Genomic DNA, 26,159 nt, shown 5'->3' with positions numbered 1-26,159 from the left:
TAGGGAGTTCAAGATATCATGTTTTTAAAATCATTAGGACCCGGTGTAATTATGGTTAGGCGGCCGTGACCTTTTATGATCAATTGGGATCTTGCGGATATTTAGATTTTCTAGCCTTGTTGGAAACTTATCAGTATTCAGAACCCATAAGGAGCTTCGGGGACATTAACACTTTTAACGTAGGTAAAATCTTAAACCCTTTAATGTATTTACAAAAATCTACCAGTAATTGTGTATGAATGAAAGGCACTCAGGGCCTACAAAGTACCACGCACAAACGATCGATTCTTAGCTATCGCCTTCTGTGCGTCAGTCCTATTCTTCTTGGGAATAGGAATTGGTCCACAGGTCTCGCGTTGGAGCCTGCCCCGTTACCGGACCCCTTTTGAGGGCGCAACTTATTGCCCCCCCCCCCCAACGAAGCTTGGTTTGTTTGGATATAAATCTCACGAGTAGTGCGAAAATGCGGTTTCACCTGGGCAGTATCGCTTGCCGAAGATTTGGCTGTCAGCCCCTTTGCGAAAGAAAGAGGGCCCCACTCGGAAGTCACCCAGCATCCAAGGGGCACCTTTATCGACACTGCACCCCAATGCCGCGCAGTCGCCAACACCTTGATTTGAGAGGTTGGTCTGCGACGACAACCTTCGTCGCTACCAGTCTGGGTTTCACCCCGAAACATGAGTCACATTGCGATCATTCAGGCGTCCCCTTATCCACCAGGGGCCTCCCCGCACGGGCGTGTTCAGACTCAACTTTATAAAACATCATTTACATAATTTTTAGAAAATTGAATGAGTAGCTATACGAGGGCGATCCTGGACCACTTCAAGGTCGCTCGCCGCCTGGTGGTGACCTTGGAAAGTAAATCAAGGTGGCGTGTCGGTGACTTTGGAAAATAGGTCAAGGTGAAAGTTGAGGGCCACGTGGGCGGTGACCTTGAAAATTGGTTCAACAATAGTTGATGCGGTGTTAAATTACATTTTCAGGGGCATACAAGGTCAATTTCCCCATTTTGTGGTGTCAAAGTACATGTTCGAGATCATCCAAGGTTAATGACCTCAATTGTGGTGTCAAATTACATTTTCAATGTCATCTAAGTTCGCTGACGTGAATTGAGGCGTCAAAATACATTTTCAAGGACTTCCAAGGTCGATGACTGATGTCGGATTACATCTTCAAGGTCATAGAGCGCATCTCTTGCTATGTCCAATTATATTCTCGATGTCATCCAAGGACAATGCATACATTTTTGAGGTGTCAAATAATATTTTGAGTCACCCAAGGTCAATAGTCTAATTTTTATGCACTAATTACAATCTTAAAGTCATCCAAAGACAATGAATCCATTTTTGTAGTGCCAAATTACATTGTTAGTGGTTATAGAAGGGAATTGGCCACATTTTTGTCTCAAGGTTATCCTAGCGCACACTTTTGCGGTACTTAATTACATTTTCTAGATCGAGCAATGTCAATGATCTCAATGTTTTATGGTGTCAAATAACATTTTTAATGTCACCTAAGTTCGCTGTCATGAATTGTGGCATCAAAATACATTGTCAATGTCATCCAAGGTCAATGAACACATTTTTGTTGGCAAATTACAATTTCAAGGGCATCCAAGGTCGATGACTATGTGATGTCGATTACATTTTCAAGGTCATAGATCTCATCTGTCCAATGCCCAAAAACATTCTCGAGGTCATCCAAGGTCAATGCACACATTTTTGAAATGTCAAATTATATTTTCAAGGTCATCCAAGGTCAATGAACACATTTTTATGTTGTCATATTACAATTTCAGGGATATCCAAGGTCGATGACTATGTGTTGTCGGATTACATTTTCAAGGTCATAGATCTCATCTCTTGCAATGTCCAGTTATATTCTCGAGATCATCCAAGGTCAATGCACACATTTTTGAAGCGTCAAATTATATTTCCAAGGTCATTCAAGGTCAATGAACACATTTTTATGTTGTCATATTACAATTTCAAGAATATCCAAGGTCGATGACTATGTGATATCGGATTGCATTTTTAAGGTCATACATCTCATCTCGTGCAATGTCAAATTACAAGCTTCAGGTCATCCAAGGACATTGCACACATTTTTGACGTGTCAAATTATCTTTCAAGGTCATCCAAGGTCAATAGTATAATTTTTGTGCACTAATTACAATCTTTAGGTCACCCAAGGACAATGAACCCATTTTTGTAGTGCAAAATTACATTTTTAAGGTCATAGAATGAAAATGACCACATTTTTATGTCTCAAGGTCATCCTAGAGCACACTTTTGCGGTATTTGATTACATTTTCTAGGTCGAGCAATGTCAACGATCTCAATTTCATATGGCGTCAAATCACATTTTCAATGTCATCCAAGGTCAATGAACACATTTTTGTTGTCAAATTACAATTTCACCTACATCCAAGGTCGATGACTATGTGATGTCGGATTACATTTTCAAGATCATAGATCTCATCTCTTGCAATGTCCAATTACATTCTCGAGGACATCCATGGTCAATGAACACATTTTTGAGGTGTCAAATTTGTTTTCAAGGTCATCCAAGTACAATGAACCCGTTTTTGTAGTGTCAAATTACATTTTTAAGGTCATAGAAGGGAAATGGTCACATTATTATGTCTCAAGGTCATCCTAGACCACACTTTTGCGGTGTCTAATTACATTTTCTAGGTCGAGCAAGTCAATGACCTCAATTTTATATGGTGCTAATTAAATTTTTAAGGGCATACAAGGCCAATAACCCCCTGTTTGCTGTGACAAGATTCATGTTTCAGGTCGTCCAAGGTCGATGACTACATTTGTATGTGGAGTCCAATTACATTCTCAAGGTCATCCAATTCGATTTCCAAGGTCAATGTTGCCATAATGCATTTTTAATGATATCAAAGTTCAATGATCTCTACTATTTTGCTGTGTTAGATTCCATTTTCAAGTCCATCCCCACCCCATTTTTGTAATTCCATCTATTTTTATTTTCAAAGTCAATGAGTCAATTTTTGTGTTGTCAAATACAAAGGCAATGATTGAATTCTTATGTGGTCCGAATTACATTTTCGAGGTTATCCAAGGACAATGAACCCATTTTGGGTGGTATCGAACTACATTTTCGAGGTCATAGAAGGGCAATGACCTCAACTTTTGTGGTGGCTAATTACATCTTCGAAGTCATCCAAGGTCAATCAATGTTTGCGGTATGAAACAGCATTTTCAAGAGCATACAAGGTCAATGGCTCCATTTTTTTAAGAGTCAAATTACATGTTAGAGGCTATCAAAAGTCAAAGACCTCTTTATGTGGTGTTTAATAATTATACTCTCACGGTCACTCAAGGTCAATAAACTCATTTTTGGCATGTCAAATTATATTTTTAAGGTCAATGGTCTCGTTCTGTTGTATGTAGTGTCTAATTACATTATCAAGGTCATCCAAGGGAAATGAATCTATTTTGTGTGGTATCAAATTACGTGTTCAAGGTCATAGATAGGCAATAACCTCATTTTTATTATGTGGTATTTAATTACATTCTGGGTCAAATTATATTTTCAAGGACACACAAGGTCCATGACTTCATGTTTGAGGTCATCCAAGGTCAATAAACCCATTTTTGTCACTTCTATGCAAGGTCATTAATCTCATTTGAAAACTATAGGTGAGTTCAAGGACGCACTCGTCAAAGCTGGGAGAAGATTGACTGATTAAGGTTGTGCGTCCAAAATGACGCCTGAGCACACTTCAAGGCCAGATCAATGACGATAAATCCAACATTTTGTCTGTATTATGCCGTTAGTAGGTATTGGGTCGCTTGTGCGTGGGAATATTCTGGAGACCGTGGAAACTCTATGACATATGCCGAGCCTGTTCATCTGTGTTGTTTAATGGAGGCAATACAAAACGTCCATATTTATAGGTTAGGTTAGAATGGTGTGCCCATTCCAGCCTAACCTAAAACGGACCTGAACGTAAACCCAAACGGCATACGTCAAAGAAAAAAGTTACCAGCGACCCAATACCTACTTGTATGCACGATGCATCGTGGGTCTGCGACGTTGTCACATCGTCTCAGCGCAGTAGAGTTGAATACCAATCCGTATGGATTGGCTATGAGGTTAATCCCATAATTAGGTTAGTGGGTGATTTAACAACCCCCTCGCCGGCGACTTCGGCAACATTTCTCCTCGAAAGCAATAAATTACGTTACACGGGGGCCTCAGGTGCTTCCGGTGTAAAAGTAAAAGGGATCTTAATAACACTTACTGTGTTTATGGTGCAACGATTTATCAAAGTAAAACAGATTAGGACAATTTGAAAGGGGGGCCTTTGACAGAAATGCATTTGTTTTTATAAAGGAGCGCAACAAATTAAAACTCGCCCGATTAGTTATCCTGTTCCGGGGGGGTCCGTCCGTTAAAAAATAACACGTGGTACCTTTCGTGCGGAAGCTGAGCGCTCGAAATGGAAATTATAAGGAATGAGTCTATAAAAAGTTTATCATCAGATTAAATACGTACAATTCTACATTTAAGGCAAAAAACAATTAGATGCGGCGCTTTGGGGTGCCTTTTCGGCAGGCGATAAGGAGTAATGGTTTTTGTATGGAAATTGCGTCCAATCGTTCTCTAATTGGGGACTGGTAAACCCAATTAATATTCATCAGGTCCGCTCGCCCTCGACAAGAAATCAAACGAAACTGCACCCCCCCCCTTTCCGCAACACGGAAAAAAATCTATAAAAGTAAAATTGCGGACCGCACCAAAGGAGAGAAATTTGAAATAACCGAATCGGCGGCGGCGGCGACGGCGGCGGCTAGGAGATTTTCGCGTAACCTTTCCCTAAATGTAAAGGTGGTCGTCGGGGCCGATGTCCATTAATTTAATTGGGTTAAGTGAAAGGTTTGGGTCGATGTGTGCATCGGAGGGTTTGAGTGTATAATAAAATGAGATAGAATTTGTGAAGGGGAAGAGGTCGGAGAAGCCGCGTTTGAAAGAATTCCTCTGCCTTTAAAAACAGTATCGTCTCCTTACTGCGCGAATGTTACTGGGATTAATCGAATTTTATACTTTGTTGAGTTGGTCAGCGGTTTTACTCCAGCTTTTGCCTCGTATTTAAATGAAAAACGAAATAGATTCTTTTTCGGTCGGATTGAGCCTAAAGGATTTGTTTTCTAACAAATATTCGTAAAAAAATTTAATTATCCCATCTGAATGCTAGCAAATTGAACTGAAATTTGTTTTCTATTTTATCTCATTCGGTGAATGCTCGATGTAGTATTTTTACTTTAGTCAATTTTCTATTCGGCGAATATATAAAATGATTATAGTCTCAACAGGGAAGAAGCTATTGACAGTGACTGATCTTGTATTAAAAAAAGAAAAATTATTTCAAGCAAGGTAAGCAGTCTCGAACCTTAGATCATTGCTGTGAGATACAATCCAATTGTTTTGTTGAATGTACTCTTGCTTTGAGTAATGAACTGAATGCGTGTATGTTAGAAGTGGCACCACTGGTATTGAGAAAAATATTACTTCTGATTTTGTCGTTGAAACGAAAACTTCTTATTTGTATCATAACGTTAAAATTGTCTAAGCGTCTTTACCCGAATGAGGACTGACTGCTCTCTTTAGCTAAAGTTAGTTTCATAGCCTTCCTCTTTATTAACACGTTTAATCTTTGTTTTACCTATATCGAAATCCGAAACCCATTTATTAAGGGGTTACGTAAGTTTGACTTACTCGAATCTGGTTTAGATTTTGGGCATTGTAGTTTTTGGATATATTTTTCTTTGTACTTTACGAGCATTGGGGTGATCGAATTCGTACGATTATCTGGAGCTGAATTGATACATTGTATGTAATATCGAAGAATAGTTATTCCTTTTCGATATCCGCCGCAATATTAAATACGTCTTATACAAACTAGTGCGTATAATCACAGATATACGTTCTTTACCTATATCTGTGGTATAATTAATAATCTTAAATTCATCTTATTGTCAGCCACGCAAGCAGGCCGAGCCCCCCTCGACTGACGAGCGTTACGCGTCACGACCACAGAATATAGAAGCATACTTTATATTCAAGTAGGGAGGGGATGAAAAATAAGTAATGGAAAGGTGGGCGCCCTCTCAACTGTCAGAATGGGCGAAATGTTCATGGCTACTTATCAACTGACAACTTGCTGTTATAGTTAACCATAAAACTTTCGATCAAATTAGCTGCAGATGTGTTTCTTCAAATCTCCGCAGTTTTTCTGGAATTTTTCTGAATTAAAAAATTCAAATTTTGTGTTGTATCAAAAAATTTTGCATTTTTTGGGGTGCTAATTTGTTGAAGTCGGATTTTCTATTTTTTAAGTTCTCAAAATATTTCCGAATTTGGCAATTCGTTGCAGATGTGCTTTTTCAAATCTCTCCAGTTATTTCTGGAATTTTTCTGAATTAAAAAATTCAAATTTTGTCTGTATCCAAAAAATTTTGCATTTTTTTTTGGGTACTAATTTGTTGAAATCGGATTTTCTATTTTTTAAGTTCTCAAAGTATTTCCGAATTTGGGAATTAGTTGCAGATGTGCTTTTTCAAACCTCTCCAGTTTTTTCTGGAATTTTTCTGAAATAAAAAATTCAAATTTTGTGTGTATCAAAAAAATTTGGTATTTTTTTGGGGGTGCTAATTTGTTGAAATCAGATTTTCTATTTTTCAAGTTCTCAAAATATTTCCGAATTTGGGAATTAGCTGCAGATGTACTTTTTCAAATCCCCCAAGTTTTTCTGAATTAAAAAACTCAAATTTTTCTTTCACTTGAAGGAGGGAAAGCGATCAGCTAAAATTATACTGGAAATCATACATCTGAAAATGTTTTTAACACAAATTTCAATTCAGGAAGAGGGAACTGTCTATTAATTAGTGGGAGGACATTGTGATAATTTAATATCAAAGAGGCACACCAGGCGCACCAGTTTGCTGTTAGATCATGACGAAGTTATACCAAATATGAAAGGGGTTTTAGGTAGAGGGCGCCCTCTCAACCGCCAGAATAGACGAAATGCTTATGGCTACTTATCAACTGACAACTTGCTGTTACAGTAAACCATAAAACTTTCGATCAAATTGTTCCACAAATAAAGAAGTTGGTTATTGCACATGCGCAGTACGGTCGCCATCTTTGAATTTTAAAAATTTTTTAAGATTCATATGATATGGTCCTCAATGTTTTTTTTTTAATTTTTCGGATCAACACAACTGGCGATTTTTAATATCTACCCCTCTAATTCTTCTAATTTTTCAAATTCCGATGGCTCTTCTAACTTGGATTTTTCAGATCATACTGTGGCGAATATTCCAGACATCGGGGCGCATTCAAGTCTATCAAGATTAGTCACCGGAGATCATAAAGGCGGAAGTTACGCGTTTTTTTCCAGTCAATATGATCTGCTTATTCGGTAATTCTCGAGAATCTTTCGTGATTTTTCTAGAAACCTTCCATTGCCGTATAAGCAAACAGAAACGTGTTTAACGGAAGTTCCAACGTCGATGTCGAAGTTATTATTAGTCTCTTTAGATTGTTCGGATTTGATTCTAAGGTGATCCTTCGGATTCTTAGGTTTATTCAGAATTTTTCCTTTAGTTTGATTTCTTGGATCCTTCAAATGATTCAAAATAACTAGATTTTTTGAGTCTTTCAATTTTTCCAACTGTTCACAGTTTTCAAATCGTTCAGCTCCGGCAGATTCGTAGTATGCTTTTCATTCATAATAAGAAACGTTACAATAACTGCACAAATTTTCGTTCCACTTTATTGTAACGGTAGCCCAATTTCAGTCTAGAGGTGGGTTCATAGCACTCCGTTCATCCATTGCGTTGACCCGTCAAACGGATAGTACATTTAGGTTAAGGTTCATATCAATTCGTCCACATTGTACGTTTGCAACGTATAACCATAACCTAAATTTTATTTTGTACTGTACCCACCGTGATTTACAGCACTTGAAGGAGACGTGCCGATGACTCAAGGAGCACGTGAAAGAGGTGTAACAGGAGCGCTTGTGGAATGCGGATGAGTGAGAAAGAAGGAGATGGGAACGAAGTAATTTACCCGTAAATAAGACGAGTAAGAAAATAGTGAAGAGGGTGGCAGGTAGAAAATAGAGTGTGAGAAAGTATTGGCAAATACATTTCAGACTTAGAAATGAAGGGGTATACGTGAATAGGAGTGCAGATGGAGCACTGGAGACGTGAAGAAATTGTGAATGAGACGTAAAAATGACGTTATAGAAGTGTTATTGGATGAGTCAAGTAAGCGCAGATAAAGTGTAACGAATATTGTAGAAATGCAGAGAGACATCGGGGCGCCATCAGGTCGATAAAAGATTAGCCAGCTGCGATAAGGCATGAAAGCGCACGCGACGCATTCTTTTTTTGGAACATTTCGCTTGGTGTATAAAAAGTCACCTGAGGAAGACTCTCGATAGACTTTTTTCTAAAGAAAAGTCGTGAGGGTGTTAACGGTAAACATTTTTGGGTGAGAACGTAGCACCGGGGGGTCTGATTGAAATACCCATACAAATGAAACGTCGAATATACTGGGAGGTACTCCATACTTCCCAGACTCCCCGGTCCTACGTTGTTACGTGAAACTCTAACACCTGAGGAAAACTCGTGATACTTTCAACAAAGACCATCTGACCCCTTTCTTTCTTTTTTCTTCCATACGATTGTGGTGCTAACTTGGATACCATAGCCCCCCCCCCCCGGGCCTTCGATAGATTTTTTTAAATGAAAAGTCGTGAGTGGTAACATGGGTGGTGTGGGGGGTATGGGCCCCCCAGAAAACGGAAATTGATTTACTCTTTTACCCATACGAATGAGAACCCCGCACATAGGTGGGGGGGGGGGTCTGTAACTCACAGACCCTCCGGTCCTACGTTTTTAACACCTGAGGAAGACTCTCGTAATACTTTCAAGAAAGACCGTCCGACATTCTTCTCTTGACGAATATTCCATCCTCCACGGGATCATGGTGCTACCACGTGTTCTACCAGAATATGCAACACAAGTTGCCTATATTGTAATTTTGCATTTATTATATTTTATATTTAACTAGCAGTCCCAGGGAACTTCGTACCGCCTTCGGGAAATCTCGTTTCCTTGAATGGGAGATACGCTCGGTTTCAGCGGATGCGCCTCCTCACCTCGCACACCACAGGGGAGTACATGAAGCGGTAAGAGGCTTAATTTACAGGGTGTTCTTAAATATGATGTAAATACGGAAAGGGCTTTGATAAAAAGAATTGTGCAATCTTTTGAAAATGTCCGAGCTTAGCAAACTGACTTCATTTGAGGAGTAGAGCAGCTTTCACCCATTGTTTTCTCCCGATTCAACGACCTCTTGGGAGTACGCTAGTAAAGCAGCCGTAATCGAGCCGAATACATCGGGTATTTCGAAGTCTTTAAAGGTAATCGCATTATTCCTGTATTTGTATATTCAATTCATTATCGTGCCTTTAAGGACCAAAGATTTAAACTTGTCAGTTAAGTTTTTGTTAGATAAAGAATGAAATTTCTAGTTTTAGAGTTACGAATTGTACTTTAAAACTGTAGAAGAAGTTGTTATTGAGATTGGGTAAGATAAAGAAGTGCCCATTTCGTTAGGCGTTAGACCACCCTGTAACAGGATGTTAAGTTAATACAGGTAAATTAAAAACGGACATGAAAGTAGCTTTCGGTTTCTTCGAATTTTGTGTGTGACATACCCATTCGGTTCGGCAACACACCTCACATCTGGGAATAATAGCACAATAGGAAAAGAAATACGTAACGCTCTGTATATACAGCAGTTGCTTGGAAACTAGCTTTTTCCCGACAAATTTGCTTATTGAACGCATGGCGTGCTCCAAGCATTGTTTTATAATGTCATTACCTGGTTTGCTATAATTTATATAAGTATTTATTTATGTATTCACGTAGAATTTGCTCGGTACAATTGGATTAGTCGTTTATTTCGTGGAGCAAGTAGAGTCTTCACTGTATTATGGTACTTCCTCATCTGGTCCGGATTGCGGCTCTTGTCTCTTAGCAGTACAAGAAGGGGAGTCCTCTAATTAATGGAAGTCGGTTCATGTTTTCCTCACTTGCTACCTCAAGCCGCTCGAGATTTACCGTAAACAAATTTACACGCTCTTTTACCGTCGCGAAACTCGAAGCAGCCTCATTTTTACCTTGATACCCGTATTTAAAGGAACACCCCTTCCGCTATAAAATAGTCACAAAACCCCGCCAAGCGCAATTGGGCTTGTTAGTATTCTCATATACAGGGTGTCCCGGCATTATTTTTCGTGTTCAGGCCGAAATAACGTCTACATGAAGTGGTTTACACAACAATATATTCATATTACGCGCTTCGGACATCTTTTGCGTCAGTCTGTCCGACATTTCGCGTTGATAATGTTATCTTAATGAGGTTTACGTGATTAAAACTGCTCATTTCTAATTGATGCCGCTTGCAAATTGAGCTGTTACTCCAGCTGTAAGGCTAATAGTGAATAGCGCGGGAGATATGGATTTAAAAAACGCGTTTCATCAGACAAAAAGGAGTAGTTTCATATATATTTGTTATTGAGTGTCAAGTCACCGACACTAAATACGACATTCAGAAAACATCCATTGAATCCCGTGTAACTTTCTCAGGATTTAATCCCGACCATTCCTGATTAGTTTCTTTCATCCGAGCAAATAGTTTGGTAAACTAGAATAAATTTGTTTTCCGACGGTCGGCGGATATTTCCCCTATTTTTTTTTCTTCGTCTAAAAATGATATTGACCAAAAAAGGACCATCGGCGTTCCCTAGCACTACGAAGTGACTCCGGACATTTAAATACATAATGCACGGCCAGGTACCTTCAGCCTTCATGAATAAAACTCATATTCGGAACGACTCCGCTGAAGTTTTCATGAATTAAGGCGCACGTTCCCGATATACCTCCTTGTTTATCTTTTGAGATTTCGCCGGCGAACGGGAAATATCGTCTGGAAGTTGACTTTCTGAGGTATTTCGCAAGACCGTATATCACCGGGCGTCTTTATTACTCCCGTACCCTTTAAGCGTTTCCTATTTTTGCATAAAACCCATATTTTTATAGCGCTCATATATATAGGTAAACTCTTCGAAATGTGAAAATTTTCAATTTATGTAAATTGGCGCTTGCATAAGATTAAATATCTAATTTATTGCGACAGAAGGGTAAAGCTGAGTGCGCCAAAATAGGCAATAAATGAAATAGTCTGGGGCATTGTAAACAGAACGGGAAGCGCATGCATCTCCTTAGGTTTATTACTCATAGAAAAACATTTCATAAACTATGCAACAAAGGAGAAAATCTCTTTAGCATTGATCTTTTCCTTACCCCCAGGAACATTGCCTGTCATCATTTCCACTATTTTATAACAACAGCCGACAAGACTTGCTCCTTTCATTTTCCCTTGAATTTTTATACCATTCGTTGTTGAATGGTAATTAAAGGGAGCCAGCTGGAAGCAGATATCTTAAATACATGGTCCCCGACTTAGATTTAAAGTAATTAGAGGCAGCACAGGAGACACGTGAAGGCTTCACATAACGTGAACAATTGACATAAATTAAATTTTCCCAATGAATTTGGCGCTCCATGTTATTAGAGCCAGTTGGGCGGACGATAATAGGCGATAACAAAAAATTAATCGCTTATACGTGTCATTTTCGATTCGAAGAATCTGTTAGTAATCAGATCGCTAAGGGCACTCAATTAGTTAAAAGCGCGACCAAGAAAAATCTTCATAAAGAAGTGAACTCCCGGTATAGATTTAACATGGTGCGATGAAAAACAAAGGTAATTAATTCGACCGAGATTAAATGTTGTCATTGAGTTCGCGTCAGAATTGCCAAAATAAATATATGTGTATCTCGAACAGGTCAAGATGCAAGGGACGGGAACAAAGGATAATTTTATTAAATCCAGAACTTGTAGTTAGACGCGAATTTGAAATTATAACTTGAAACTAAAACCCTGTAAGAACAATTACATGTCAAATCCATTCAAAAGAACACAAAATCCAAGGTGGTTATCTCGGAAATTATAGTACGGAAACGGTTTAGAATTAACATGGTTCAAATTTGATGTAAAACGAATAGAACAGTCGGGAAACGCACAATTAACAAATGGTTAAAGAAAATGGCCGCTACTTACGTACCTATTTACAAAATTAAATGCTTCACAATTACAGAAAATTTGTTAAGACTCGATCCAAAACAAATCCGAAAATTACACAATATGCAGTTAATCGCCAGAATAATTACAGAAAATTTGTTAAGACTCGATCCAAAACAAATCCGAAAATTACACAATATGCAGTTAATCGCCAGAATATAATACTACTTAACGTTCTCGTTCTCGTTCGCGTTCTCGTTCTCGTTTCCCGTTCCCGTTCTCCGTTCCTGTTCTCTCTCTCGCCCTCGCTCTTGTTCTCGTTCTTTGTTCTTGTACTTAGTTCCTCGTTCCTCGGTCCTTGTTCCTCGTTCGTGTTCATGTTCGTGTTCATGTTCGTGTTCATGATGTTCGTGTTCATGTTCGTGTTCATGGTTCGTGTTCATGTTCGTGTTCATGTTCGTGTTTCCAAGTGCGTGTTCATGTTCGTGTTCCATGTTCGTGTTCAGTTCGTGTTTCATGTTCGTGTTCATGTTCGGTGTTTCAATGGTTCGTGTTCATGTTCGTGTTCATGTTCGTGTTCAATTGTTCGTGTTTCATGTTCGAGTTCATGTTCGTGTTCATGTTCGTGTTCCATGTTCGTGTTCATGTTCGTGTTTCATTTCGTGTTTCATGTCATGTTCGTGTTCATGTTCGTGTTTATGTTCGTGTTCATGTTCGTGTTCATGTTCGTGTTCATGTTCGTGTTCATGTTCGTGTTCATGTTCGTGTTCATGTTCGTGTTCATGTTCGTGTTCATGTTCGTGTTCGTGTGCATGTTCGTGTTCATGTTCGTGTCCATGTTCGTGGTCATGTTCGTGGTCATGTTCGTGTTCATGTTCGTGTTCATGTTCGTGTTCGTGTTCGTGTTCGTGTTCATGTTCGTGTTCATGTTCGTGTTCATGTTCGTGTTCATGTTCGTGTTCATGTTCGTGTTCATGTTCGTGTTCATGTTCGTGTTCATGTTCGTGTTCGTGTGCATGTTCGTGTTCATGTTCGTGTCCATGTTCGTGGTCATGTTCGTGGTCATGTTCGTGTTCATGTTCGTGTTCATGTTCGTGTTCGTGTTCATGTTCGTGTTCATGTTCGTGTTCATGTTCGTGTTCATGTTCGTGTTTATGTTCGTGTTCATGTTCGTGTTCATGTTCGTGTTCATGTTCACGTTCACGTTCGTGTTCATAATCGTATTTCTGTTCCGGTTCAGGTTCCGGTGTCTGTTGCTGTTCCTGTTTTTGTTTCCGTTCCGGCCCATGATCCGGTACCGGTTCCTATTATTGTTCCTGTTCCTGTCCCTACTCACGTTCCTGTTCTCTTTCCTGATTCGGTTTGTAACTGTTTCTATTTCTGCCTCTGCCTCTGGTTTTGCCTCTGCTCCTGTCTTCGCCTCGGTCTCCGACTCCTTCATGGATTCCATAGGTTACGAAGAATCCGCTGAATCCGCAGATTGCGTATGTTCCTCCGATTTGTTGTATCTTCAAAATACCAAAACAACTAGATTTTAACACATTTACTTGCTTTATTTTAGCAATCACTTTGACAAATAACTACTCGGCTAGGCAAAACTAACACGAAACACCCGAAAAACAATGTTTAATATTTACAAAAACCCTAAATTTAGAATGAAATCCCCTAAATTTAATCTAACCTGGGACAAATTTAATAACAGTAGAAAATAGAAATATGTCACCTATACAATTTAATAACACGAACACACCTGCAAATTTCATACAATTTAAATGCACAATTAGATTCCTGATTAGATTAAATCTTCTGGATGCTATGAATTCCTTAGGTGTTCTAGATTCTCTAGATCTCCTATATACTATGAGTTCTATTGATTCTGTAGATATACTAGGTTCTTTGGATTCCTTAATTTGTTTGAGTGTTTTAAATTTTTTCCAATTTTTTGTATATTTTGGATATTTTATTTTTGGATTCTATAAGCTTTTTAGATTCTTTCAATACTTTAGGTACATACAACAGATTTTTTACATTCCCAAAAAAATCTAGTCCCTCTCTATCCTCTAGGTTGTGTAGACACTCCGTGGGTGTCTCAATATTCCTTAGATTCTTTCTGCACACCCTATCGGTACTGCCGATTCCGGGACACCATCCATTTCATAGGTTCCATTGCTTCCACAGATTCATAGGTTTTATGAGTTCCGTAGGATCCGCAGAAATCTCACATTTCATGCATCCCGCATGCTATATTGTTGTGAAGATTTACTTGGTTTGGACGATGTTTAATTTTTGTATGCATGTAATTGTTTATTTAATTGGTAAAGAAATTTTGCATTCTAGAATAAGGAACGTCCGGAAATTATTTGCGTAATATTTGAGAAGTTTATCTCGTGTTTTTCTCCGGTCGTAGATAAGAGTGGCGCTTATCGCTAAAAGTTAATTAATTTTGTAAACAGAAGTGGAAGTTAAAAATCACCGAAACCTTATCTGTATCTCAAATGGGAGTGGGAGTATCCATCGTCAAGTCTAGTTTTCAATGAAAAAGGTTTTCAGGAACTTTTAGGGAGAGGGATTTCAGAGTGGTACAATTTCGGTTATTGCCACCCAACCCAAACAGTTGATATTTAAGACTAATTTATTTATTCAAACGCAAGTTTTAAGAGCATCATTCAGTATCTGCTCAACTTTGTCCCTCCGCTTCGCCACGACGTCGTCGACGCATTCGATGCTCCGTTGTTTCGCCGAAATCGAGTCAAAATGTGCCGACTTATGTACGTCGAGTGCGTTCACGAGGACTACCTTCAGCGGGAACACATCGGTAACCATAAGCTTCTTATAGCAGGAAACCATCTGAAGTGCCGGTTTATGGGCGCACTTATTCAAGGCGTCCAGAAAACCATCCCCTCTATTCATCGCCTCACTGACCGTGGTCCGAACCGACCGCGAATTATTGTAAATAACACCGAGGGCTTGATCTAGACAAGCTTGCAATTGTTCCTCCCCTTCTACGACCGTCTTCTCCACGAGGTGCCTCGCGTTGCTTTTGCACGTGGAATTTTCCGCTGGCGTCGTCGATAACTCTTCAAGTAAGTTAATGGTTGACTGCGTACTATGCAAAAGTTGTTAAACTTACTTAATAAGGTCAACTCCTCGACGAGCAGTAAATAATTCATCGCCTGAACTACCATGTGCTGTATATCGATTACGGACGACGTATCTGTTACGCCACCTTCCTCATTAACGAGCACTCTGATTGCTTGGAAGACTTCATCGAGGCATTTTAATACGTTCGCTTGATCCTCTTTTGAAGGTATCGCAGGATCTAAAAGCACACCCTACAAAAAATTGTTAGTAGCATACGTTGAATTGACACGAACTTACGTTGCGGAGGAACGCGAATAGGAACACCGTTACAAGCTTCATTTTGATTGAAATTTGTTACTGTCAGGGTCTCTTTTATTGATGAGTTAAGGTAACCTTGTTTAGAATTGCTTGCTGTGTTAATTTATCTACGTGATTTTAGCGAGGTTAACTAGACAACGTTTTTAGGAAACCTCAACGTAGCTCTTTTATCCTTTTGCAGCTGCTGTGAACCTTGAAAATTAGCCAAAAAATCTCTTTAGATACGAAAGAATCACCGTTGCTGCAATTAACAGTTCTTTTAGTAGTTATTCAAAAGAGCCACATACAGCAACTATCATCAGATCATTGTCAGAAACAAACCTTGGTCTCGTAAGTGTTTTCTCGGCTTGGGGAAAATGTCTGCACATTTTCCCAATCGACTATTTTCCCAATCTGGCCTGTACTCAGTTTTAAAAGCCCCAAGGGTCAAATTAGCCATGACACCCTTAGACTATCTGAGTAAAGAAAAACGTTTTCCATACAGTCCTCATTATCACCATTAGACCATTTGTGTATACTCGTATAAATAAACTTGAAACAAATACAGCAAAAGAACACTTGAGTCACCGAAGATTTAATCAGGTCTTCCTTGGGTGAGGATAAACAAAATAGTGAAAACAGAAATGGAAAATTCGAAACCGTTCGGGAGTTATCTTGTCCACAGACGGACTGACGGACGGACAAAAAGTTCAAAATCATGAACTCGCTAGGAGCTCGTTAATAAACTCTTCGTGACCCCCCCATGGTACGTTTGGTGGCGTCTTACAGAAAACTGTTATGGCAGTGGTGAGGTAGAGAGTTTTGGGGGATAATGCAATACTGGAAAGTCTGGGCAGCACCTCCAGCTATAACCCCCATTAAGGAAAATTCTATGTCGCTTTCTCTACATTATCATTATCATCAGGAAATTTGTATGCTTATACACTGTGTTCAAAATAAGGAAGTCTATCAAGGAGATCCCAGAAACCATAGAAGGTACGGTCATTGACAAAAGTAATGATCGCCTAATGGGTAAACTCTGCAACCAATATGCCTATCACATCGTCGGTTTCTTCAAGGAGGAGATACCTTAGGTTGTTGATTCGCAATCCCAAGTTGCACAATATATTGAAATGTTTGTTGCGTATGGTTTCAGGATTTACCTATTCCACGATCATTACTTTTGTCAATGACTGTACAATAACGATTAGAGAAAAGATGCGCAATTAAAGAAAACCAGAAGATTCCGATTACTTCCGAAGGTATGCCAGAAAAACCGAAATTTGCCGATATCGTTTTAGTTTTTTTTTTAATGTTATTTGAACAGAATAAAAAAAACACTCTCTCATTGCCACTTATTGAGTTCTACCAGACACCATGGAGTATGGAACGCCGTTTTACTTTTTAATGGCAACCGTATTTAAAAATTTAGAAGAATGAATTATGAACAAATAAAAATATCTTAGAGATATTTTTAATTAATTACAAATATCTTAGATATTTTTAATTGCACTTTTTGCTTCTAGGTTATTTAAATTATCTCTGAGATATTTTTAATTCGTGTATACATAAACGGGAAAAAATATAATTTCGGTTTTATCGATATCTTAGAGATATTTTTAAATAATTAAAAATATCGCATAGATATTTTAAATTCAAATTAGGAAGAAACCGTATTAACTTATTTAAAAATATCTAAGATATTTTTAAATCATTTTGTTGTCAAATTTTAGATATTAGTAAATGATCAATAATATCTTAAAGATATTTTTAATTGTGTCAATTCAATACTGTGTAACACGATTACAATAAATACGCTACATTGAAAAATATATAAGATATTTTTAATTGAATTAATATATTTTCCAATATCTAAGATATTGATAAATGCACGATTTAAAAATATCATAGAGATATTTTAAAATAAGTTAAGCTTTGAGGATATCAATAAAGTGAGGTTTATTCTTTATATGAATTTAAAATATCTATGAGATATTTTTAATTATTTTTAATTATTTAAAAATATCTCTCAGATATCGATAAAAACGAAATTATTTTTTTTCTCGTTTATGTATACACGAATTTAAAATATCTCAGAGATATTTTAAATAACCTAGATGAAAAAACTGCAATTAAAAATATCTAAGATATTTGTAATTATTTAAAAATATCTCTAAGATATTTTTATTTGTTTAAAATTTATTCTTCTAAATTCTTAAACTCGATTATCATTCAAAAGTAAAACGACTTTTCATATTAAAATGCCTAATTTTTATTTATAATATCTTAGATATTTTAAAATACACCTCATTTGAAAATATCTTAGATATTTATAAATGTTATTTCAAATATCTAAGATATAGGAAATTGGCGCCACCTAGTGAGAAGTTCGGTTTTAATTATATTAAGACATCTGGCAACATTGTAATTAGTTTGTTTTCTAACCTCTGTGAAGTTTTCATTTCTGATTATTAATTTACGTGTATTGATTGGTAGATTTTCATCGGTTTTGCCAAGCAGTGTTAACCACACTTTTCGCATTTCACCTTTATTTAAGGAAACTAAAAGAATATAAATTTTGATTTATAATGTATCAGTGCTGAATTTAACTAACCTATGGAATGTAAATTTTTTATTGATCACAGGAAATTTTCTGTTGTTTTTACAACCATTTATAGCACAACTTGCTATTGCTAGTATCTAATCTAATATATACCAAAACGATTCTCAAAAAATGTTTAATCACTAGGTATTTACAATTAAATTACACTAAAACGTTCTTAAATGTTCTTGCACCGTTAACGCGATCCTGTAAAAATGTACAGAAAATGAGAAATACTGAGTACAACACTCAAGCAAAAATAACACGCACAAAAAGTCATAAGTTTCTATAAACCAATAATAAAAATAACAGAATTGGCACAATTTCCACCAAAACAAACAATAACACACATCAGCTGATCGACGTACCCAATACAAGAAATTTGCGAGGTTGTCAAACTTATTTTATAACTATTTCGTAAACGTTGCTGCTAGATGGCGGTAATTTACAATATCTTAGATATTTTTAAATAAACTTTAATTTAAAATATCTAAGATATTTTTAATTGAGTCTATATATATTTGAATATCTAAGATATTGATAAATACACAATTTAAAAATATCTTAGAGATATTTTTAAATAAGTTAATGAGGTTTCTTCCTTATTTGAATTTAAAATATCTATGAGATATTTTTAATTATTTAAAAATATCTCTAAGATATCGATAAAACCGAAATTATATTTTTTCTCGTTTATGTATACCCGAATTAAAAATATCTCAGAGATAATTTAAATAACCTAGAAGCAAAAAGTGCAATTAAAAATATCTAAGATATTTGTAATTAATTAAAAATATCTCTAAGATATTTTTATTTGTTCATAGTTCATTCTTCTAAATTCTTAAATACGGTTGCCATTAAAAAGTAAAACGGCGTTCCATAATGGAGAGAATTTTTGGTTTCGTAAAAAAGTACATACTGTATTGAATAGGATATTTTTATTTCGAATACGATATGATATATGGCACACAAAATAAACAAAATTTGGAAACTGTTGGTTTCAACAATACGTTGCGCCCGCGCACAACACCTGAATCGTGTGAGAATGCCTATCGAACAAATTTCTTGGAAAATGGAAAGTTTCGCTCATAGGTATTCTCTCACGATTAGGGCGTTGCGCGCGGTAGCACCATCCTGTTGAAACCTACGATCTTTGTACTTTGTGTATCCCGTATATCGTTGTATTGAATTCTGTGTCATACTCATATAGTGCTCAAAAAGGGGCAATGGGAAAGTGTTTTTTTTTCTATTATTGTATCTGTTCAAATAACTAAAGAAAAAATGAAAACGAAATCGGCAAATTTCGGTTCTTTTGGCATATCTTCGGAAGTGATCGGAATTTTCTGGTATTCTGGCATGACAATAACTTTTATAATTGCTCATCATTTCTATAATTCTTTATGTTTGAGTGGGCGGGGTTTCAGCCAAGGCTGCTCTACCAACCCGAGCCAATATACATTTACAAATTACTCGTATTCGAACCAGGGACTAGGGGATTGGGGGGTATGGAATACCCCCAAGCACACGTGGAGTCCATTCGTACAAATATACAAAGGTAATCAAATCTTTGTATGCTGGGGGGTATTCCGTATCCCCCAGACTACCCGGCGCTACGTTGTTGCACAAAAAATTTCGTGTTGGCATACTTCAGAGGGAGCGAGATTTTTCTCTCTTTTTTCAAAAAACTAATCATCAGAGTATGAGTACTTTCGTAGACAGTCAGTACCGGGGGGCTTGGCGGGTATGGAATACTCTCCAGCACACGTAGAGTTCATTCGTACTAATACTTATACAAAGAATTGAAGGTAAGAAAATGTAATCAAATCTTCGTGTACTGGGGGGTATTCCATACCCCCCAAACCCCCCGGTGGTAAGTTGTTCCACACTAGACTTCGTGTTGGCATACTTCAAGGGAAGAGAGATTTTTCTGTCTTTTTTTCAAAAAACTAATCATCAGAGTATGAGTACTTTCGTAGAAAATCAGTACCGGGGGGCTTGGGGGGTATAGAATACCCTCCAGCTCACGTAGAGTCCATTCGTAGAAATATGCAAACAATTGAGGGTAACAAAATGTAATCAAATCTTCGTATACTGGGGGGTATTGATACTGGGGGGTATTCCATACCCCCCAAACCCCCCGGTGGTACGTTGTTCCAAACAAGATTTCGTGTTGGCATACTTCAGGGGAAGCGAGATTTTTCTGTCTTTTTTTCAAAAAACTAATCATCAGGGTGTGAGTACCTTCGTAGAAAATCAGTACCGGGGAGCTTGGGGGGTATAGAATACCCTCCAGCACACGTAGAGTCCATTCGTAGAAATATACAAACAATTGAGGGTAACAAAATGTAATCAAATCTTAGTATACTGGGGGGTATTCCATACCCCCCAAACCCTCCGGTGGTACGTTGTTCCACACAAGATTTCGTGTTGGCATACTTCAGAGGGAGCGAGATTTTTCTCTCTTTTTTCAAAAAACTAATCATCAGAGTCTGAGTACTTTCGTAGAAAATCAGTACCGGGGGGGCTTGGGGTGTATGGAATACCCTCCAGCACACGTGGAGTCCATTCGTACAAATATACAAAGAATTGAAGGTAAGAAAAGGTAATCAAATCTTCGTATGTGGGGGGGTTTCCGAATACCCCACATCAAAAGCTTCGTATAAGTATACCAAGAATTGAAAGTAAGAAAGAGTAGCAAATCTTCGTGTGCTGGTGGGGGGGGGGGGGGTATTCTGTACCCCTCACCCCCGCTACGTTGTTCCATAAAAAATTTAGTGTTAGCACCATACTCCACAGGAGAAGACATTTCTCTGTCCTTTTTCGAAAACTAATTATGAGAGTCTGAACACTTTTGTGGGAAACGTAGTACCGGCGTGTCCGGGAGGTATGGAATAACCCCCAGGTTGGAAGTATGAGACATTTAACTTGTGGAACCCCAAGAACCTGATAGCATCCCTGGGTCACTGTGATCTTGATCCGTAGCGCTTTTATCCTGAAAGTGTAAGAATCTAAGAGACATCGAGACCATAATTCCCTGAGAAAGTGCCACACAAGCTGCCGACCAGCCTGGCCTCTTGAGATCCAGAAGACCTTGGGACCCCTATTCCCCATGTCTAAGAAATTCAATTCCTGAAAATCCTAAAGATTCTGGCGTCCTGAGATCGCGGGATTTTGAGACCCCAATACTCCGTGACACTACAACATGCTGCGGTCCAAGACCCAAAAATCCTAATATACTGAAACCCACGACCTATTATGTCCTGAGGTCCTAAAAGATTCTGGCATATCGGGATCCTGTGGCAGTGGACAGCACAGTCTTAACACTTTGTGTGCCTGAAGCACTGAGAGTTGATATTCCAAGGTATTGAAGTCCTTATATTCCATATGACCCTCAGGTAGTTTTCTCACATTGGTGGAAGGCTCATGTCAGAGTTGTTAATTTTATGGATGAACATAGTTATTGCTTACACGGTTTCGAACGTTGTTGAATTGTTCTTTGGCCGAGCAATGAATTTTTCTTAAACAGTCATTTACGATGCAATCAAAGTAAGCGAATTCTACTCGATGCCCTCGAAGAGAAACAGTTATATCGCATATCCTTAAATCGTCACATAAGCTATAAGACAGTACGACGCCAATCACATCTACTTCGGATTGCATAAAATTGCAATATTTAGATTTACTTCCCCCCGGATATTGGGGGAGATATAAAATTTTCGAATTGGTCCATAAAGTGAACGACAGTTATCAAATAATTTCAGACAATAAAACTCGGAGATTTATTCGAGACATCTCCAAGTATCATCGCCATAAACTCATCTTAAAAATTTAAACGCCACTTTCGGGCAATAAATTCACTTTGCCTAACATATAAGTTTCTTTTCCAGCACACTCGCCACACATACCGAAGATTATTTGAGAAAAAAATGTTAATTTTAATCAGGTAGCGTCTAGGGTAGCGTCAACTCCTCCTCGACGGCGGTGAATCTATTCGTTTAAATGGAAGGTCTCGAGATCCTCCTATCTCAATGTTTCTAGGTATCCAGGACAAGACTGAATTTCAACATCACAGCATCTTAAGGTCCCTGGTCCGTCGGAGGTTTCTGTATCTTGAGATGGCGTTTCCAATTCTTAAGATACAAAGGCATAAAGGTCTTAGGCCCACCGCGCTTAGGGTTCTCAGAGTTACCATATACCTCAGGATCTTACGAGCACAGGAACCATGACCTTTAGGTGACTGTCCTCTAAGCCAGAGAACTTGATGAGACGTGATGGCCTTAAGAATCCTAAGGGTCAAGGTTTTACAGCTTCAGGATCCTAGGATCTAGTGACCCCAGCTTTCGTGTGTTTCAGATGTTTCATCCACTTACGTCCTAAGAGCGTCGATACATAATGGTTCCTTATCTTAAAAGATCTCAGGGCTCCAGAGTTTCCCAGACTCAGTTTTTATTTATTGCGTGATAAGAGGATCGCAAATTTTAATGATGTCGAGGTCACATGGGTTCACAATTCCAGTATCATGGGATTTAAGGATTCCTGTTTCTCAGGATGTCAGGATTGCAAGATTCTAAAACTTCAGGATCGCCTAGACTGGAGGCTTTTGGTTTTCAGACTATCGGTGTCGCAGTGTCAACCGCTCGCCAAGTATTCTAAAGCATTATACGGTTCCTGTCACAAAGCACAGATGTCATTCCATTGCCGAACGAGCCCACGCCAAGATCGGCAGAAATCAACCGCTCTCCCAAAATTCTAGAGCGTGCTATAATACAGTTCTGATCACAAAACCCAGATTTCATAGTAATGCCGAGCGAGCCGAAAGCGAGATCAGCATAAATCCACCACTCGCCCAAAATTCTGAAGCATCATACGGTTCCGGTTACAAAACACAGATATCATTCCAATGCCGAGCGAGCCAAAGCCGAGATCGGCAGAAATCAACCGCTCACCCGAAATTCTAGAGCGTGCTATACAGTTCTGATCGCAAAACACAGATTTCATGCTAATGCCGAGCGAGCCGAAGGCGGGATCGGGATAAATCCAACACTCGCCCAAAATTCTGAAGCATTATTCGGTTCCGGTCACAAAACACAGATGTCATTCCAATGCCGAACGAGCCAAAGCCGAGATCTGCATAAATCAACCGCTCACCTGAAATTCTAGAGCGTGCTATACAGTTCTGATCACAAAACACATATTTCACGCTAAAGCCGAGCGAGCCGAAGGCGAGATCGGGATAAATCCAACACTCGCCCAAAATTCTGAAGCATTATTCGGTTCAGGTCACAAAACACAGATGTCATTCCAATGCCGAACGAGCCAAAGACGGGGTCGTTATAAATCAACCGCTCACCCGAAATTCTAGAGCGTGCTATACAGTTCTGATCGCAAATCACAGATTTCATGCTAATGCCGAGCGAGCCGAAGGCGAGATCGGCATAGATCCAACACTGGCTCAAAATTCTGAAGCATTATTCGGTTCCGGTCACAAAACACAGATGTCATTCCAATGCCGAGCGAGCCAAAGCCGAGATCGGCATAAATCAACCGCTCACCCGAAATTCTAAAGCGTGCTATACAGTTCTGATCACAAAACACATATTCCACGCTAATGCCGAGCGAGCCGAAGGCGAGATCGGGATAAATCCAACACTCGCCCAAAATTCTGAAGCATTATTCGGTTCCGGTCACAAAACACAGATGTCATTCCAATGCCGAACGAGCCAAAGACGAGGTCGTCATAAATCAACCGCTCACCCGAAATTCTAGAGCGTGCTATACAGTTCTGATCACAAAACACAGATTCCATACTAATGCCGAGCGAGCCGAAGGCGAGATCGGCATAGATCCAACACTGGCTCAAAATTCTGAAGCATTATTCGGTTCCGGTCACAAAACACAGATGTCATTCCAATGCCGAACGAGCCAAAGCCGAGATCGGCATAAATCAACCGCCGCTCACCCGAAATTCTAGAGCGTGCTATACAGTTCTGATCACAAAACACATATTCCACGCTAATGCCGAGCGAGCCGAAGGCGAGATCGGGATAAATCCAACACTCGCCCAAAATTCTGAAGCATTATTCGGTTCCGGTCACAAAACACAAATGTCATTCCAATGCCGAGCGAGCCAAAGCCGAGATCGGCATAAATCAACCGCTCACCCGAAATTCTAGAGCGTGCTTATACAGTTCTGATCGCAAATCACAGATTTCATGCTAATGCCGAGCGAGCCGAAGGCGAGATCGGCATAGATCCAACACTGCTCAAAATTCTGAAGCATTATTCGGTTCCGGTCACAAAACACAGATGTCATTCCAATGCCGAGCGAGCCAAAGCCGAGATCGGCATAAATCAACCGCTCACCCGAAATTCTAAAGCGTGCTATACAGTTCTGATCACAAAACACATATTCCACGCTAATGCCGAGCGAGCCGAAGGCGAGATCGGGATAAATCCAACACTCGCCCAAAATTCTGAAGCATTATTCGGTTCCGGTCACAAAACACAAATGTCATTCCAATGCCGAGCGAGCCAAAGCCGAGATCGGCATAAATCAACCGCTCACCCGAAATTCTAGAGCGTGCTTATACAGTTCTGATCGCAAATCACAGATTTCATGCTAATGCCGAGCGAGCCGAAGGCGAGATCGGCATAGATCCAACACTGCCTCAAAATTCTGAAGCATTATTCGGTTCCGGTCACAAAACACAGATGTCATTCCAATGCCGAACGAGCCAAAGCCGAGATCGGCATAAATCAACCGCTCACCCGAAATTCTAGAGCGTGCTTATACAGTTCTGATCGCAAATCACAGATTTCATGCTAATGCCGAGCGAGCCGAAGGCGAGATCGGCATAGATCCAACACTGGCTCAAAATTCTGAAGCATTATTCGGTTCCGGTCACAAAACACAGATGTCATTCCAATGCCGAGCGAGCCAAAGCCGAGATCGGCATAAATCAACCGCTCACCCGAAATTCTAGAGCGTGCTATACAGTTCTGATCGCAAAACACAGATTTCATGGTAATGCCGAGCGAGCCGAAGGCGAGATCGGGATAAATCCACCACTCTCCCAAAATTCTGAAGCATTATTCGGTTCCGGTCACAAAACACAGATGCCATTCCAATGCCGAACGAGCCAAAGACGAGGTCGAGCATTTATCAACCGCTCACCCGAAATTCTAGAGCGTGCTATACAGTTCTGATCACAAAATACAGACTTCATGCTAATGCCGAGCGAGCCGAAGGCGAGATCGGGATAAATCCACCACTCTCCCAAAATTCTGAAGCATTATACGGTTCCGATCACAAAACACAGCTGTCATTGCAATGCCGAGCGAGCCAAAGCCAAGATCTACAGGTATCAACCGCTCTCCCGAAATTCTAGAGCGTGAATGTATGAGACTATGAGTCTCAAGCTCCTTCATGCCCAAGATTCCTCTCAGTGGTTTACAGTTTAAAAGTTTCAGGGCCTCGGTGTTGCCGGATCGCTTTACTTCAAGGATTATAAACCTCCGCTTAGTATCTCGTGGTTCTGAGGTATCTGAAATATGCACTACGGGTCAAATACTAATATCTCTCATCCTCTAAGGGTCTTAGAAGTAGGATTTCAACAAACCTTAGTGTTTCGAGGCATTTAGTCTTAAGGTACAAGTGCGGTAAATCCCCCCCCCATTCACCGAAAGTTTACATGCCATACGAGAGTATGTATCGCGACTTTACTCATACGATGGCACGCCATCGGCATATTTCGACGGTACCAACCTATAAGGGAATGTCATTGCGTTTGAGTGCGATCGTAGACATTAAGCTCCCTTCCAGCAACAACAATTTTTAACACCAGAATTGCCTTACTGCAATTCTTTTTCATTTCCCCTCTCAATTAAGACAGTATTTTACGCCGTAGTGCGTTAGATAAAACGTAATTAGGGTGTAAATGTCCGTATCGGGGTAAAATCTAGCAACATTGAATATT

General features: G+C 39.2%; 2 protein-coding genes across 2 annotated transcripts; both read right to left on the bottom strand.

Annotated features, from left to right (window-relative positions):
* Nucleotides 1–12,870: 12,870 nt before the first annotated feature.
* Nucleotides 12,871–13,653, bottom strand: LOC116180717 (putative uncharacterized protein DDB_G0286901). The gene has a single exon (XM_031500838.1). It carries the CDS (start codon nucleotides 13,651–13,653, stop codon nucleotides 12,871–12,873), a length of 783 nt encoding a protein of 260 aa, XP_031356698.1.
* Nucleotides 13,654–14,843: 1,190 nt separating this feature from the next.
* On the bottom strand, nucleotides 14,844–15,749 carry LOC116180716. Its single transcript, XM_031500837.1, has 3 exons — nucleotides 15,582–15,749; nucleotides 15,334–15,535; nucleotides 14,844–15,280 (listed from the first exon to the last, which is right to left on the bottom strand). The coding sequence occupies exons 1-3, from the start codon at nucleotides 15,621–15,623 to the stop codon at nucleotides 14,844–14,846; spliced, it is 681 nt and encodes a 226-aa protein (XP_031356697.1). The 5' UTR covers nucleotides 15,624–15,749.
* Nucleotides 15,750–26,159: the final 10,410 nt, after the last annotated feature.

Source organism: Photinus pyralis, unplaced genomic scaffold, assembly GCF_008802855.1.
Source record: "Photinus pyralis isolate 1611_PpyrPB1 unplaced genomic scaffold, Ppyr1.3 Ppyr1.4_LG9, whole genome shotgun sequence".
Lineage (NCBI taxonomy): Eukaryota > Metazoa > Arthropoda > Insecta > Coleoptera > Lampyridae > Photinus > Photinus pyralis.
Note: the sequence above shows the minus strand (reverse complement) of the source record. Positions and strands in the feature narration are given on the sequence as shown.